Raw genomic sequence first — 17923 nt, forward strand, 5'->3', positions numbered from 1 at the left:
TGAGAACACAGACTTTGGGTCTCATTCATGAAACACGAGCAGAACGAATTTTTGTGTAAATCGTCTGTAAAGTGGTTCTGGCGTAAATTTTCGGATTCATTAAAATGTTCGTATTTTCCAGATGTTAGTTGGTACGAAAGAAATCTACACCTGCTCCCAGCCACGCATAAATAGTGCGTTTAACATCCGAACGTTTTGCTCATTAATAAGGCTGCATTTTAATTCACCTTAATAAGGTACATATTTACACAGCATTTTGAAAAAATATTATAGTAATTACATACGTTTTTTCTTTTTACTTTTATTGTGAGAGCCAGTATATAGCATCTGCAAATGGAGCACTATAATCAAATAATTAATTGATTTCAATAGGGTTGGGCAAACTAATGGCCCCTTAACCCTCTGGAGTCTGAGGCTGATTTGGGGCTTGGAGAAGTTTTGACATGCCCTGACATTTGTGCTTTTTTCAGTTGTTCATAAACATATAAATGACAAAAGTGTCATTACACTGTATTCAGCACAAACTAGGCTACAATAATATGTGAGGAACATGTATGTACATGTTTGTGTTTTTGAAGGAATAACATTTATGCGTGGTTGTTGAAAAAACAAAAAACTTAAGTCACTGAAATAAGGCCAAAAAAAGTATATTAAATCTGTGTTTACAAGACTTCTGGGTATTGGAGGTTGTAGACTAGAGTTTTTGCTTCAAAATTATGTAAAAATTATGCTGCCTACTCCTTCATATAAAACAATATATTGATTTAGTTTTTGTAAGACACTTTTTGCCAAGAAACACAGTATGCGAGGAGGCGTGAATCACCACTGAAAATGGGCCATTCTCACCTGAGAAGACAAAAGAATTGGATTGTAATGAGCTGAAATGACTTGCATATTAATGAGGCATTTCAGTCAGGTAGGCTGTGAAAAAAACCTTCAGTGATGTCTCATCATGATACATGAAACATACAGAAAAATATTATTAAAGTAATGGTTTTATATTATACTTTAAAATATAATGTATTTCTGTGATGCAAAGAGTCTGAATATAGGTTTTTAGTTTAAAAACATGCACATTTGGAGAAATATTGGATTCTCATATGCTTATGTCAATTTTCTATACAGAGGAGTTATTTTTATTTAATATTCATTGTCATTACTATGAGCGCTGGTGTTTTCAATTCATCCTTGAAGTCGGAGGGCGCTCTGTGCATTTTTAGTTCACAAATTCATCTAAAAGAAGAAGAGGCTATTCCATGAATGGAGTTTCCAATTCATACTGCAGCCGGAGGGCGCTAAAGAAACAAAAACTCATCTAAACTTCATCTGTAGAAGAAAAGTAAACAGGAACTAACTGTATGTCTTCTAGAGATCGCTAACCATGACTTTTACATCCAGATAAACACTTTTCAAGACAATAAATACACGATTGAGATCATGAATGCATGTATTGACTGAATTTGCGTCTGAATAGCGCTGGCTCCGTGGGCGTGGCCGTATTAGCGGATAATGAGCTGAATCACAGTCTTCTGACATGGCTCTCTTTTCATACAAATTACATAAACACAGAAGGTTTGTTTTCGATTTGACTTACATGATTTAAAACCTGACATCTTAACGTTTTTTTAGACATAAGTTCATTTTTTCTGTGATTAGTATTCACTAAGGTACAGTTCATTTTCTGAGAATTATCAGATTGGACTTCGTTCAGAGGGAGACGAGAGATCACGCATCATGTTAGTTTTCTTTATTTTACAAAAAGCACAACATTTTGTTTTTACTTTGAGTGTATATAAATAAAAGAAGATATTCTATAGTTTCAATTGATATATTACTTATGTCTCTATGACAAAAAATGACGGAGTATTTTAAGTCTGTTTTGCTGCAATGTGAAAAAAAACTGCAAAACGCGCCGGCGCGCGCGTCCCATTTACGACTGATTGGAATTCATTAACACACACATTTCACTATCACTTCTGACGTTTACAAAGTATTTGTGAATCAGGAGAAGAGTTTTCGGGAAGGTCTCTTTACGCGCAAATCACTCACATATTTACTCGTATATTTACGAATGTTTCATGAATGAGACCCATTGTGTGTATACAGGAAACATATGCATCAGATGTTTAACAAATGGTCCGTGGGCGTGACGTCTGAGGCTGACATTAGGGTTGAACAGACTACTCGACTAGTCAACTTTAATGCTCTGCCATGACGCTTTAAGCTTGACGTCGACTAGTCGCTGATCATTCATGGCCTATAGAGGGCGCAACAGGATAATAAATCTTTGAAGTACACTTTTATGCTCTGTTTCAGTTAAAATGACAAATAAATGCATACAAAAAGAGAAAAAAATTATTTAAGACAAAATTTGTTGATAATTTATTCTTTAGTTTAGTTGGTCCATCACCCAAATATTGAAGGAGGGCCCAAAATGCAGCCCACCCCACAGCATAACCGCTGGGTAATCTGATTTCAGATCAATTGGATTAAAGAAAAAATGTTTTTTAAAGTATTGTCTCGATGATAACGGAATGTGCAATTTCAAAATGGTTTTCACAGTATGAATATTGAGTGTTTACGCTTTCTTATAACCTAATTTATAATGATTACAAAAACGTGATTGGGGAAAAATGGCAATAAAAAAAGTGTCCCGCTACAGTTAGCAGGTTAATAGACCAGACTTGCACAAAACTTTTGTTTGCTAGATCAGTTCCATTTATTATTCGTGGCTATTCTATATTCTCATACAGAAATAATTTTAATTGTGTTCTATTACTTCAAAATTAATGGATCTGTGCAGGATTTGAGCATGTGGAGGGCCCTAAGGCAACAACAAGATATAGAGTACAGTAACTCCCTAGAAACTGACAGAGCAAGGGTAAGTATAATAATACAAATACTATAATACGATGTTGCACATTTTTGCTGTCAGAAAAAATGACACATGTATGGACGATGGTTGCCCTTACAAAAAAGAAGTGTGCTATTTTTAAAAACAAAAAAAGGACTCGGGTTTAGAACAACTTGAGGGTGAGTAAAATGATGACAGAAGTTTCATTTTTGGGTGAACTGTCCCTTTAATACTTTGTGGTTTTCTTTTTGGTTCATACACAGGAGATAAGAAGGAGACAGATGCAAGAGTGTGAAAGGCAACGGAGAAAAGTATATTCAAATTTAATGAAACTGGAAGGCTAGTTAAGTTATTTTTTTCTGGTTAAGCGTAGTGTGAAAAGAATACATTTGTATCTTTCGTACTGCACGTCTCCAATCTGCACACACTTCTCCAGCATGTGATTTCTTCTGTCTTCCATAGAAAGATGTGCACTGATGGTTATTTCATTTTTACTAACATTTATCTATGTCTTTATTGAATAATAAGTTATAATTAATAAACGTTCCTCAAAAAGATTTTAGGGAATGTTCTATTTATGTAAAGAGAACTTTCCTGGCTAACCAACAGAGAATGTTAGGATGGCTGTTCCGGGAACATTCTGAAAACGTTCTGGGAAACAGGAACCATACTGTAAAAAAAAGTGCCATAAATATATGCTACAGTAAAATACTGGCAGCTGTGGTTTCAGCCATTTACCGTAATTCTACCATTTCAATACAGTTTTACATTGTACTTGCATACTTGCAGTGGTTACAATTCTACAATATAAAAAATGAATACATTGAAGATGTGTTAATTATGTATTGTTTATGTAGTGTATATAATGTATGCAGACATATCAAACCATTTTTCACTAGATAGAGAGAAAATAAAGAAAAATCAATCATGGTACAGAGTTGGCTATTCATTAAAACACAGGCAAAAATAGGCATTGACAAACTTGCTGAAACTGACCAAAACTGAATCTCAGCATAAATATAAACATAGCTAAGAAAAAGTAAAATAGCACTTGCTTTAACTAACACAAATCCTAAACAAGAATTTGTTCATTTGTTCAATTAAAGCTGCAGTCCGCAACCTTTTTTGTGAAAAAAATTTGCAAAAATTATAAAATGAGAATATACAACATGAATCCATTTTCCAAACCGTGTTTTTGTCTTATCCTGAATCACTTATAATAAATGTTTATATTTCAGACCGGACTGGTAGGACCTGCCGCAGAGTATCACAGTAACTGCGTGATTCGCCATAGACATATACGGAGAAAAGTAGCTCTGGCTACAATGTTCTTCCGTAAGACGCGTGCAGTTCTGTTTATTAACCGCTAGAGGGCCAAAAAACGCAGACAGCAGCTTTAAATTTTCATTATTCATTTACCCTGATGCTATCCCAAATGTGCACAACTGCCTTTCTTCAGCAGAACAGACATTTTTAGAAAGAAATTTGAGATCTGTAAATGCATACCATGAAAATGAAAAGTTCTGTCAAAGTCAAATGTTCTGTTGTGTGGGCTATATGCAGTGTTTTCTCACTGATTTTTTTTTTCTTTCCTCAGCAACATGCTTGTTTTGTTTCCTGGAGATCTGACGCATTATATATACTCGGTATTGTTTCCTAATGGTTTCCTAATAAAATCAGCTACATCACTACCCAAATCCCTCGCCCCCCCCATTATCACATCGCTTGCAGCTAGAGGGTGCAGGGAAGAGGGACCACATCTGTTTCGCTTCTTTGATCTGTTTACCAGTTGAACAGAGTCGAATTTAAGCTTTTGCTTTATGTTTATAAAGTCTTGCATGGCCCAGCACCACAGTATATTGTCAATCTCATTCAACCATAATCTGCAGTGAGATCTCTTCGCTCATCAAACCAGTTGCTTCTCTCTGTTCCTCATTCCGGCCCGGCTGATTGGCCGTTTGTAACTTCGGCCCACAAGTTGTGGAATGCACTTCCTTTTTCCTGTCAGATCCTCTACCACATTATCCTCATTCAAATCTAGGTTGAAGACACATCTTTTCTCCCTAGCCTACGGTGTTGCTTGAGAGATATAGGGTTTAATTTTAATTGTAGAAATCCAATCTGTGTTAGTATGACTTGATTTTAAGGCTTTTTTTCTCTCTCTTGTTTCTGCTACTGTCTGTGTCCTTTCTTTTTCTCAAATTGTACAGCACTCTGGTTCAACATTTGTTGCTTTTAAATGTGCTTTAAAAATAAACTTGACTCACACATACAAGCTCATATTCGCCATCATACGCCCACTTACTGTACAGATGTGAACTGGAGGGGCTACACACATACATACGCTCAATGAATGTGTACAAACAGTAATGTGGAAGTTGCACCATTTGAGAATGGAGTTAAGTCCTTCATTGACTTTATTGACAATGTTGTTTTCAAAACATTGTAGGTAATTAACATTGTGTTCTTTCATTTTCAGGACATTCAGTTATGACAGCATCCAGGTGGATCCTATCCATTGAGGGAAATGTTCTCTTGACACTGGACAGCAGTGACAAATTTATAACAGCTTTTGCAACACTACTACATTTTCAACATTGAGTACCAGGAGTCTGCTGCGTTTACATTAGAGCTTGTTCAGAAGCTAGTGAATTCCTTTCTGCTTTTGTATTGTATTTGAATCATGTGTGCAGCAGTCGAGTAAGAACTAATAGTTTGAGGACGGGAGGAATTTAAGGACAATGTTGAGTGCATTAGTCTTTTTTAAGCATGAAGATTCTATCAATCCTGAAGACTCCAGACAGGTCAAGTGTACTGCCAGACAGGATGTCAGCAAGAGGACCAAGTGGGTGGTGCAGAGGAAGGTGACAGCTATCCACCCACATGCCTTGGAGTTTAAAAAGGAAAACTTCAAACTGAAACCTGCACCCACCACCGACTGTTAGTGGCACACTTGTTGTTTCTCACTCAACCCAAACCTCAATTTCTCTTTTGTTTCATTTACATTTGTGCACACTTAAAGGGATAGTTGACCCTCATCATTTACTCACCCGCAAGTTGTTCCAAACCTGTATGAATGTTTATCCTTCTGTTGAACACTAAAGAAGATATTTTAAAGAGTGTTGGTAACCAGACAGCTGACGGTGACACCGACTACTTCTTTTTTCTAATTACAGCAGAAGCAGGCTAAAATGCCATAAAAGTACAGTAAAATATTGTTTTGTAGAATTACTGTACTGGACTTGTGTACTGTAAAGTGAATTACAGTACAATTACTGTAAATCAAAACACAACTTGCTGGCAACCGCGCTGCCAGTACTGTACTGTAAAAATCATTAACAGTGAGGAATAAACAGCCTACGCTAAATATATTTTACTTAAACGATTAACAGATTAACAAATTGAAAGACAAAAACTGCGACAAGTAACTATATCTATGCTGAGTTTCGGTTCATGTTTGAGAAGCTCACAGGAAAGGAAAAGGAGACAGCCAAAAATGACTTTTGTTTTCTTTATTTTACAAGCAGTTTTGTTTTTATTGTGAGTGTACAAAAATAATAAGCCTACTTCACCCTTCACGGATTCGAATGAATGATGTTACTCTTATGACCGTAAACATCTGAGTATTTTTATATAAATTAGCACGTACATTTACATGTAAGCCTCTCACCAACATAAGATTGGATCATTTGAGAATATACTGAATCGAATCTGTAGTTGACTCAACATTGTTGAGGTTAGTATAAGTGTTGAGGTCTTAGTGTGTCTTAACTTCTACACAAGAGGTTGTAATGTTTTTAAAAGATCTCAGAAGTGATCTTTCTATCACAATGGCTGACTTTTGTTGCTTAAATAAAGTGTTTAACTTAATCAGTATCACTTGAGAATGTAAATAAGATATTTAGTGCTCCACTAAACACTGTCACTTGAGAATTGAAGTGAGATCTCTAGTGTCTAGCCTGCTGCGAAACAGCACATTTGGATTTCTTGACACTTCAGCTTGTTGCTGAAGTCGTGAGGTTAAAGACAGCTGTCATGTTTTGTTTCCTCTTTTCTTACATTCAGAAAGCAGGTTATGTAAGGGTAAATAGACAGATAACTTCAACTTACAAAAATGGAGGAAACTTTCAGGGTGTGTAAGTAGCCATAGTAACTTATTTTCTGAACATAACCTGCTCTATAATAAAAAAAATCATATATGATATATCTCGCCTTTCAATCAATGTGGAAGCAAAATGTCAAAACATAAAAAAACGTATACAGCCATGCTATCTTTGCATGCACAGACTGTTATTTAGTATAATCATTGTTATAAATTATTATATAGTTATCAAATTAATATAATTAAATAAGATTTTTATATATTATAATCAATATAATTAATCAAACAAACAATACTAACTCAAAGTGATTAAAAATAAGAACTTCGGCAGATGCATGACAGAAATAAAATATTTAGCAATAAGTGAAGCCATTAATGCTGTTTGTGGAGTTGTTTAATCCTCCTCTGCCGAGATATTGAGCGATTTAATGTCTTGATTTCATCTAAGGCTGTGGTTGGACGTCAAATGTAGTTCTTGTGCTTTTTCAGTTCTCGTTTCCCTTTCCTTCAGTGATTCTGCTTGTTAACAGCAGGTGTTCATCAATATCTAAATTTATTTGTTTTTAATCACTGTGTAATGGTATCAGAGAATGGTTGTTTTACAGCAACTTTTAACAGTGTGTAGGTGTAACATTTGCTGACCATTGAACGGTAAGATCCTCAGATGAGACGACCAATCACAATTGAAGAATGGAAAGACAGTGTCGGTGAAGGTGGTTGTGAATGTGTATAGATGTGTGTTAGTTACAGGATCAGAGAATGAGACCAATCCTCCGTCATAGTCCAGATAAACTCTCACCCTCTCAAGATCCTGTTTAACAGGAAAACCAAACCCAGTCAGTCCATACTGATGGTACCACACACTCCAGACATCATCAGTGTTGAAGAAATCACGTCCCTTCCTCTGGTTTGAAGCTGTAGTTACTCCAAGACTCCAGTATGAACTTTCTTTAACCTCCACATCCCAGCAGTGTGTTCCTGAGTTAAACCCCTCTGAACCCAGAACACAGAGAAAGTCAAATCTCTCTGGATTATTAGGAAGATGTTGTTCATCCCAGCTGTGTCTCACACTGGTCAGATCATCAGACAGGATGAGAGATGGATTGGCAGTGTTTGGATCCAGAATCACAGGAGCTGATGAGACACAATCAACAGCTGCTTTTATTCTGATGTTCATTTAATGACCAACAGTGAACGTTTGTTCCAAACCTATATAAATTTATTCCCTCTTTTGAACACAAAGGAGGATATTTTGATGAAAGTTTGCAACCAGACTGCTTTGGGGTACCAGTGACTTCCATAGTAGAAAAAATACTATGATCAATACCAAGTCAATGGAGCACCAGAACTATTCAGTCTCACATAAAATAACATTTTCTTCAAAATATCTTCTTTTGTGTTCAGAAGAAAGAAATTTATACAGGTTTGGAATAACATGAGAGGGAGTAAATGATGAAACAATTTTGATTTTGGGTGAACTATCCCTTTACGGAGTCATTTTGAACTAGTAATCACTTTTTGAAATTAATTTTTTATGAATTTACTTAAATTATGCATACATTATTATGTAATAATTTGCCCATTTTTATCAAAATATTTTTTTAAATATCATAAACTGTATATGACAGGATGATGTATTATGTGTGATTAATATAGCCTAGCTAAATGATAAATTAATAACATTAATTAGGCTATAATCTATTAAGTCTTTACTGGAATATGGCTACATGATACCTCATTCTGCAATATTTCTATGATTAAATCACTGACAAAGACCCCCCCCCCCCCCTTCAACCAATCACGGTGGGCATAGTTAGTAAGCTTGATGACATCATCTATAGCAACAAGGTCAACCCCACCCTTACTCTTAGCCTTAGACTTCTCTCTGTTTCTTAGTAAAAGCTGGTCTCAGCAGTCTTGTGAATAAGTATTAAGAGGAAACTCTTAGCTAAGAACTTTTACTGCTATTTAGGAGACCTTTAAGTGGCAAGATAATAGTCCATTGTTTTAAATAACCTTCTGTGACGTGGTGTGACTTCGGATCAAAAATCAGACAGAAAATATATCATTGTATGCTATTCTGCACAATGAGAAAAGCTATCTCGATTAACATTGCATTATAAATATAATCTATCTTTTATTAACACCAGACATGTCGTAAGGAACAAAGATAAACTACATATCGTCACAATCGTGTATTTATTACTTTCAAAAGTGTCGATTTGCATATATATTGATGTTTTCAGCGATCTCTGTGTTAGTTCCTTTGAGGTCACGTGATATGGTTTTTTTTTCCCCGTGAAGCATTTGTGGACTAAAGGTGCACAGAGCGCCCACCGGCTGCAGGTATGAGTTGAAAACACAGTAGATCTGTGTATACAGTGCTAATATGATGACAACAGCTTGTTTTGGGTAAAAATTGAATAAATATTATAGAAAATATGTATAGAAAATTGACATAAACGTATGACAGTCCATCAATATTTCTCCAAATGTGCATGCCTTTAAGCTAAAAGCCCCGAGGGATGTTATTTTGTGGAGTTTTGTCATGACGATCTCACAGGAGTTTTTTCTCAATGGATGAGGCTGACGCTCATATTTCAATGAAAAGGTAACGACTCCGTTTTTCATATTCATAACTCCCAACGCATATTAACAAATAACGGACACCATACAATATCAAGAGTAAAAGAGAGATAAAATTGTAAATAAAATTACAATTAAAAATTGTATAGTTTGTCATGGTAATTACATTACATTTAACAGTAAATTTGAGCTAATTTAAACAAAGAAGCTTCGGTGCGTCGGAGCGCCAGTAAAGGTTAACAGGTTAAAGGAACACTCCACTTTTTTTCCAAAATAGGCTCACTTTCCAGCTCCCCTAAATTTAAACAGTTGAGTTTTTCCATTTTTGAATCCATTTAGCTGATCTCCAGGTCTGGCAGTACCACTTTTAGCATAGCTTAGCGTAGTTCCTTTAAGAGGAAACTTTTACCTAAGAACTTTTACTGCTATTTAGGAGACTTCTAAGTGGCAAGATATGTTTTGTGAATATGGCCCCAGAACTATATTGATCTTCCCTTACTACAAACTGAAATATAGATCTTTTGTGTCATGAAAAGCCTGTCCACCCACACATGATTTCCAGCACTGATCTTCTGCAGACTCACTGTTTTGGACGATGTCCTGCATCTTCTTCCAGACTCTGAACGGCAGGTTGCCCAAATAATGTGGCACATGAATCAAAGCTCCAGAAGCCATCTGTGGATCCGGCTGTGAGCTCTGGACTCTGGAAGAACATTCAGGAGTCAGAACTGCAGTGGCTTTGGATCAGAACCAGAGAGACCAGAGACAGGAGCAGATCACTCACCTTTCCATTGAGACTGGAAACTCCTGCAGAACAAACACACCATTTATCATCAAGAACTCAATCAATGAACCAATGATCAACCAATGATCTGAAATCAGACCTTCAGAAAGCAGACGTCACTGGCTTTCATCATCTCCTCCATGTCTTTGATTGTGTGTGAAAGAGCTGAGATGTGTCTGTTCATCTCCTCCAGCTTCTCCTTCATCATCTGCTTCTTCTGCTCCTCTTCCTCCCTCAGAGCAGTGATTGTAGCTTCTTCTTCATCTCTGAGAAACTGATGAAGCTTCTCAAACTGCTGTTTAATCTGACGCTCTGTGTGCTCAGCTTGAGACTGAAATCAGATCACATTCACTTCAAAGGTTAGGGCTAAGTCTCTTGTAACACGGTATGTGTGTGTGAATATATATATTGTGTATCAATAAAGAAATGTAATTATGTCAGTATAAAATATGTCAAAAGAATCAGCTCTCACCTTGATGTGTTGAATTGTATTCTCAAACTCGCCTCTAATGTTCTCATTGTGTTGAAGTTTCTCTTGTAAGGACTTCAGTGCTGTATTGAGCTCCTCCTAGAATTTAAAGTGGAAATCTATAAGATCTTTCTGTGATATGATCGTGTAGATAATACATAAGTGTAAATCCGTCTTACCTTACATGATGAAACCACTTCACCGATGGGTCTGAATGTGTGATAGGCGTGTGTGTGTGAATCTTTGCACACGACACACACAGGCTGCTTGTCCTCCAGACAGAAGAATTTGAATTTCGTTCTGTGTAAACTGCAGATCTCCTCTGATCCCGATGAACGCCTCTCATTTCTCTCCTTCAGGAATGACTTGCTTAAGTTTTTTAATGCCAGATTAATCGGAGGATCATCTCTTGAGGATCTTCTCTTGCAGACGGGACACTCCTGAGTTTCCTTGGTTCTCCAGAACTGTTGAAGACACTCTTTACAGACACTGTGACTGCAGGATAAAATAACTGGGTCCTTGAAGATTTCATGACACATGGAACAAGATAAATCGTCTTCAGATAGTGAAGCCATTTTCTCTGAGCTCCAGCAATGTAAACTTTACTTTCTGAATCAAGATCTCAAAAATGAATAGACATGAGAATCACAAATATATGCCATCTTTTCAGAACCAAACATAAAAATCCTCCTTGAAAGCTTTTCCTCTTCGTTCTTCATTGACCACTGATTTTTTTTTACTGCTTTTTTCAAGATAAAGTCAGTAAAACAGAAAGGAGAAATAACCTCTTCCTAACGTCTTCCTGGTAAGTGTTGTAAGAGTGTGGTTTCTCATCATGTGTGTGTGTTTCTGCAGTCTTTACCTCACCCTGTCTGCAGTTCCTTTCAGTTTCAAGTCAGTGTAAAGCAATATTAAATGTGTAAGTTTGTCATACCACAGAAGAATGTATTATTAACCACCCTGCCAAACTTGATAAAAAAGGCAAGTTATTAAAAACAAGTTATCAAAATCTTGAAAAAATAACGTTTTTTTGCTCTCTCGAGTCTGTTTCATGGGAAACTCTTGGGAATCTACACTCATTGGTGGACATGTACTGCTGATGATGGCACCAGTTGTCGGCGCTCAGAAGGATGGGAGGATGAAGGCCAGGGTGGGAGATAGTCAGTTCGGCTTTTCTTGGCGATAGCTAAAGACCTGAGTGAAGGTATTGAATATTTAAAGGATGGGTTAATTTGAGAGGTATCACCTAAAAGGCATAATAAAGGAAGTGTTGAAGTGATTCTGAAAAATTAGAAAAAAATTCAGAAGTGCATGAAGGCAAGAGTCTTGTGTGTTTAGGATGCAGTGTTTAGGATGTTCAAATGCCCTTTTTGAACATCTTTCATTGTGACATGTGTGTTCTATGTACGATTTTATACTGGATTAATTGAATATTTGTACTAAAGATAACGCTATTTTTACAAATAAATGTGTGTAAATATTAATGTCTTTCTCCCATTGTTTAACTGGTGCTGCTGTATTGGTATCTATAGAAGATATTCTATATGAGTATCTTTACTGAATTACTGATTGTATTGATATGTTTAATAATTGGGGAAAGTTGTGCAATATCTTTGATTCCAGTTGTGATTTTAATAGAGTTCCTGATTTGTAGTTAGTAATAATGGTGTTCTTTTCCTAAATTAAAGTTCTGCATTAATTCTGTAAAAGAAATGAAGGTCTTACCAGGAAACAGGTGATGTATATGTGTGATGCCTTTCTCTTTTTATTTGGTATTGTTAAGTGGAATATGATAAATAGTGAAATTCGAGTTATTCCATATAGGTGAGTTGATGTGTGGTACGAGCTCGTGATTGATCAATGTGTTCATTTTCCACCAAGTTGTTTTAATCATCAAATTCTTAGATATTGTTGTTTGATTTTTTTCTGCGAGTGATGAAAGATCTGCTCGTGCCTTTGAGCAGAGATGGGCACTCAAGTCTGTGACTCGACTCGAGTCGCATTTTAACAGACGCGACCTGAAATGACTTCAGACTTGACTTGACACAAAAGAATATTCTATGGATATTTTAAAAACAACTGAAGTCCTTTGACCATTTTATTACTGATATAATAAAGAATTTTTGTTGTGTTTTGATTTATTACAGTATTTTATAACATTTATAACAATCTGAACTAATATTTCAAAAGTTATCAGCATTTATTGGCACATCTCTGCGCACGCTGCACAAGTTGTCAATCAGTACAGTTACAGCAATGATCTGTCTATATGAGGGAGTCATCATTAAACCGTTCATAATATGAATAAAACAATATGTTTAAATTAATTTAACTTTGAGCGCCAATTTACAGTGCTCATTGACAACCACTCGTCACCTGGGTAATGCTGAATCGCATGTTTCGGGCCATATTATTAATTAAATTATCACGACAGGCCTACCTAACATAAAAAAAATGAAAACAACATAACACAAATATGATTATAAGTCTTCTTAACATAATGTGTTTTTTTAGATTAGAGGCTGAATTCTTGTAAGCCGAAATCACCGCAGATGGCATACAAAGTTTGCACTGCATTAGCATGCTGTCTCCTTTGAACGTGAACAACTCCTCCAGGTGCGGTCTCAGGTATTTCTTCATTATCAATGTATTCAGAGTCTTGAATCTCCAATCGCTGCCCGCGATTGTGATCATCAGCTCTCCAGACTTATCTGATATTTCTAATGGCTACTGAAATGCCAGTCAAAGGTTGAATTTTAATTAAAATTTTAGCCATAGGCTACTCAGTAACAGAATTGTGATTTTAAAAGTAAATTACTCAGCTTAATTTGTACTTAAGTACAAGTAAAATTACACACTTAAAAATATACTTATAAAAGTACAAAAAAATGAAAAAACTACTTAATTACAGTAACGTGAGTAGTTGTAATTCGTTACTTCCACCTCTGGTAATTAAACACAAAAATGTGTCATTTTAACACATAAAGTGTTAAGTGCAATAAAAATGTCCAGAAACTACTAGCTAATATGTTAATATTAAACATTAAATTCCAGGAATGTGTCATTCTAAATCATTAAATAAAAACAGACAAATTTAACAATATTAGGCATTTAATCAAAAGTACAATAATCAATTGATTATCAACTTTAAATTTTCATCTGCCTACATTCAGAAACCATAATGTTTCAAGTTAAACACTTGAAAACTTTAAAGTTGCTAGTTGAGAATTCAACCAGCAAAATGACAGTAAAAAAACATCACTGAAACCAGTGTTTTCATGAATATACATTTTCATTCTTCATCACTGCTGAGAATGTAATTTGTGGCATTTCCTATTAACTGACAGTGCATGCTGTAGCTAAATACTTAAAGTTAGAGGGTGAACTGACCATTTGATTCTGTTACCTTTAGGTTGTTCTATACCGCTAAGACTTGTGTTCATCTTCTGAACAGAAATGAAGAATTTTTAATACACTATAGCTACAGCATACAAAGACTCATATACTTCTGGATGATGTTTAAATGGTTAGTTCATCCAAAAATGAAAATTATGTCATTTATTACTCACCCTCATGCCGTTCCACACTCGAAAACCTTTGTTTATATTCAGAGCACAAATTAGGATATTTTTGATAACATCCGATGGCTCAGCGAGTCCTGCATAGACAGCAATAACACTCCCTTTTTCAATGCTCAAAAAGCTACTAAAAATATTAAGTTTATGTGACTACAGTGCTTCAACCTTATTATTTTAAAGTGATGAGAATACTTTTTGTGTGCCAAAATTAATGACTTTATTCAATAATATCTTGTGATGGGCAATTTCAAAACACCGCTTCATGAAACTTAAGAATCATTAGTTTTGAATCAGTGGTTCAAAACTCTTATGAAGTAACGAAGCCTCGTTTACTGAAATCGTGAGATTTTGGTGCTCCGAACTGCTGATTCGAAACAAATGATTCGTAAAGCTTCGAAGCTTCATGAAGCAGTGTTTAAAAAAAAAATCACCCATCACTAGATATTGTTGAAAGTCGCTATTTTGTCATTTTTGGTGCACAAAAAGTATTCTCGTCGCTTTATAATATTAAGGTTGTAGCATATATACTGGGCAGAATGCTTTTAGCCTGCTGAACTGTGTTTGTAAATCTCACATTGGCTCCGGCCTGGCGGACACTAATGGGTCACGAGACCCGTTTTATGGCTATTTCGATAGATTCCTGAACCTTTCCCCTGCGATTTCAAAGGGACCGCAGCCACCTCGGATCGAATTAATACAAGCTCGGCCAACACAAGCATCCACACACACACAAACATGCATTGAAGACTGTATGTGCAAAATATAATTATGCCTAAATGTAACCGTCATTGTATTGTCGAATTGCATATATTTATTCCCACTGTATAAGCTTAGCGAGGATTGTAGTTGTGCTGGTGTCATTTGTAATGATAAATTTGTCTGTAAACCATAACTTCCTTTTTATGTCTTTCCCACCTGACAGGTTTAGACTTTTTGTAAAGCTCTCATTAAGCCTCATTCAATGTATGTCAAGGAACTGTAAAATGCATTGTTCTATTTTTAATGGTACTGTGAAGAAAGTACAATCCAATCTGATACCTCATAAATTATGCAAATCAAGCCACAAGACAAGACAAAGGAAAGTTTGCCCGCCAACTTTGTACCTATGTCATTGGCTATCCACCCCAAGGAGGTGTGTCGGCTTGTCTGTCATAAAAGAGGAGCACCAGGATTTTCTTCTGTGTTCTCCCGATTGCCCCTGAATCATATGTTACCAGCCAATGATATTACTTTGGTATGTTTTTTAAGAGATAAGAAAAATGTATAAAACTCTGCCCCGGCTAAGGGAGCCTCAGATGCGGAGCTGGCATCTCACTTTGTTGCTTGACAGTAAAGTTAAATACTTCTGAGACCTGGAACTTTGACTCTGTGATTTTTTCTTTGAGACCAGATCTGAAGGGACAAAGAGACATCGAATCTGCCACAACAAAGCCTGGATTATTTACTTATTGTAAATGAACCGTGGTTGACTGAGCTCCTGGGATCTGACCGGACCACCAGGGTGAGTGTTTCCTTTCCAACAGTCCCAGAGATAAAATTCAAAAGTACAAATCCTACAATTCTGTTATTTCTGTCTCTTCTCATCATCTCATCACTTCTCACTGTGTGAATCTAAATCATGAGATTTATAGATGAGATTCATCTGTGATTCTGCAGATGGACTAAATCAGCTCAATCTCTCAAAACAACTCTGTGACGTGCAGGGCGGGTGAGAGCAGTGACGGAACGGCGTGAGGCCGGTGACGCGAGAAGATAATTAGCTTCACCTGCGAGGCACAAGTTGTGAAGGACGAGAGAGGACCAAGCCTGGACTTTATTTTATGTTTTATTATGTTTGTGTGGCCGGCAGACGTCCGCGAGGGTCTGCCGGCATTACTTTCATTTTGTTCTTTGTTTATTTCATATTAAAGTTATGTTGAATGTTCGCCGGTTCCCACATCCTTCTTCCCGTACATACGAACTGCGTTACAAACTCAATCATATTTTCTGGGTATAAACATTAAAACAGATGAATTTGTTCTTTGGTTTTAACTATAAATCATTAGAGCTGCAGTTCAATGTGAATGCAAAATCATACAGTGTTAATCATTGAAACATTCATTAACATTATGAATGATGCTCAATGCTTCTTTTCTTTTATTACAGTCATGAGAGCATGTTCAGAGGTGAGAGAGACACTTCAGTAAAACACATCAATCTGTCCTGATTCAGATCAAACTGTGTTGAAGTGAATCTTCTGTAAGTGTGAATGTGTTTTTCAGTAAGGAATGAAACTGCAGGTGAGTTTCATCTGATAAACGTGTCTAATTGTAAGGATGAGGCTGATGCGGCATCAGAATCCATTTGCGGAGATTATTGATAGTGAGTAAAAAGGAAGGAACGTTAAGCCAGGCAATAGGTCACAACCAGGAGAGCAGTCCAAACGAGCAACAAAACATCAGGGGAATCCAAAAAGCAGAGATGGGTAAACAGGCAAAAGGTCCAAACACAATAATCTGTCTAAATCAGGCTACCAAAGCAATCAGGGTAAACAGGCAGAATCATACACTAAGCAAACAGGCAGGAGTAGAGAAAAATGCACAGTAAGGCAGATAAACTGGCAATACTTAGCAAAGGTCAAGTGCACAGCCACACCCTGAAATACTGAACAAACAGGAAGTAAGAGTAGAAGCAGAGGGAGTGAGTCAGTACTCAGGCGAGGGCTCCCTCTGCTGGCGTGGCGTTACAGAACCCCCTCCTCTAGGAGTATCTCCTGGCGCTCGACGTGGATGTCCCTGTGATCTGAGCGCTGGTCGGTCGGTTCTGGCATGATGAAAGTCGTCGATGAGAGAAGGGTCCAGGATGTCTCCTCAGGCCCGTAGCCCTCCCAGTCCACCAAGTATTGGAGCTGACCCCCTCTCCGTCTTGAGTCTAGTAATTCATTCACCTTGTAAGCTGGAGTTCCATCAATGTCCAGTGGTGGTGGTGGCGGCTCTTGAGCCTCAGGGTCAGCTCCCAGGTGGACCGGTTTGAGGAGGGAAACATGAAAAGATGGAGAGATACGGTAGTTAGCAGGAATCTCTAATTGGTATATCACCTCATTTATTTACGTCTGAATTTTGAAAGGCCCAACATACCTGGGGCTGAGCTTCCTGCTGGGTAGCCGCAGCTTGAGTTCCCTTGTTGAAAGCCAGACCCGTTGACCTTTTTGGTAGGGAGGATGTGGGCGATGAAGTCGGTTGGCTCTGAGTTTCTGTACCCTCACCGCTCTCTGCAGACGGATGTGTGCGCTGTCCCTCACCCTCTTGCTATGTCGGATCCAGTCGTCCACTGCAGGGACCGAAGAAGGTTTGCCAGAGCACGGGAACAAAGGAGGTTGATATCCAAGGATGCACTGGAAGGGGGTCAGGCCAGTAGAGGAATGAGTCAGGGAATTTTGAGCATATAACCTGACATGAGACTGATATTAATGTCCAGGTGTTTACAGAAGGCTCTCCAAACTTGGGACGTGAATTGAGTTCCTCGGTCGCTGAAAATATCGTCGGGTAAACCATAATTCCTGAAGACATGG

The 17923-nt window shown here is 37.1% G+C and overlaps 2 protein-coding genes across 2 annotated transcripts in view; one reads left to right on the forward strand and one right to left on the reverse strand.

The window, feature by feature from the left end:
• LOC137006201 (gastrula zinc finger protein XlCGF57.1-like) overlaps positions 1–17923 on the forward strand; it is a 703714-nt gene that overhangs the window by 289535 nt on the left and 396256 nt on the right. The gene's annotated exons all lie outside the window — the stretch shown is intronic.
• LOC137006645 (nuclear factor 7, ovary-like) lies at positions 6058–11525 on the reverse strand. The gene is made up of 6 exons (XM_067367579.1): positions 10975–11525; positions 10799–10894; positions 10427–10657; positions 10327–10349; positions 10127–10245; positions 6058–8090 (listed from the first exon to the last, which is right to left on the reverse strand). The coding sequence occupies exons 1-6, from the start codon at positions 11368–11370 to the stop codon at positions 7540–7542; spliced, it is 1416 nt and encodes a 471-aa protein (XP_067223680.1). The 5' UTR covers positions 11371–11525; the 3' UTR covers positions 6058–7539.

The sequence above is a fragment of the Chanodichthys erythropterus genome, chromosome 3 (genome assembly GCF_024489055.1).
Source record: "Chanodichthys erythropterus isolate Z2021 chromosome 3, ASM2448905v1, whole genome shotgun sequence".
Lineage (NCBI taxonomy): Eukaryota > Metazoa > Chordata > Actinopteri > Cypriniformes > Xenocyprididae > Chanodichthys > Chanodichthys erythropterus.

Bases quoted from the DNA above. Each gene is read 5' to 3' on its own strand.
- LOC137006645 (XM_067367579.1), bottom strand. From the start codon at position 11,370: ATGGCTTCACTATCTGAAGACGATTTATCTTGTTCCATGTGTCATGAA. The intron at 10,246-10,326 runs GTGAGTGATCTG...ATGTTCTTCCAG, and splicing joins TTTCCAGTCTCAATGGAAAG to AGTCCAGAGCTCACAGCCGG. The intron at 8,091-10,126 runs GTGAGTCTGCAG...GTGTCTCATCAG, and splicing joins GCAGGACATCGTCCAAAACA to CTCCTGTGATTCTGGATCCA.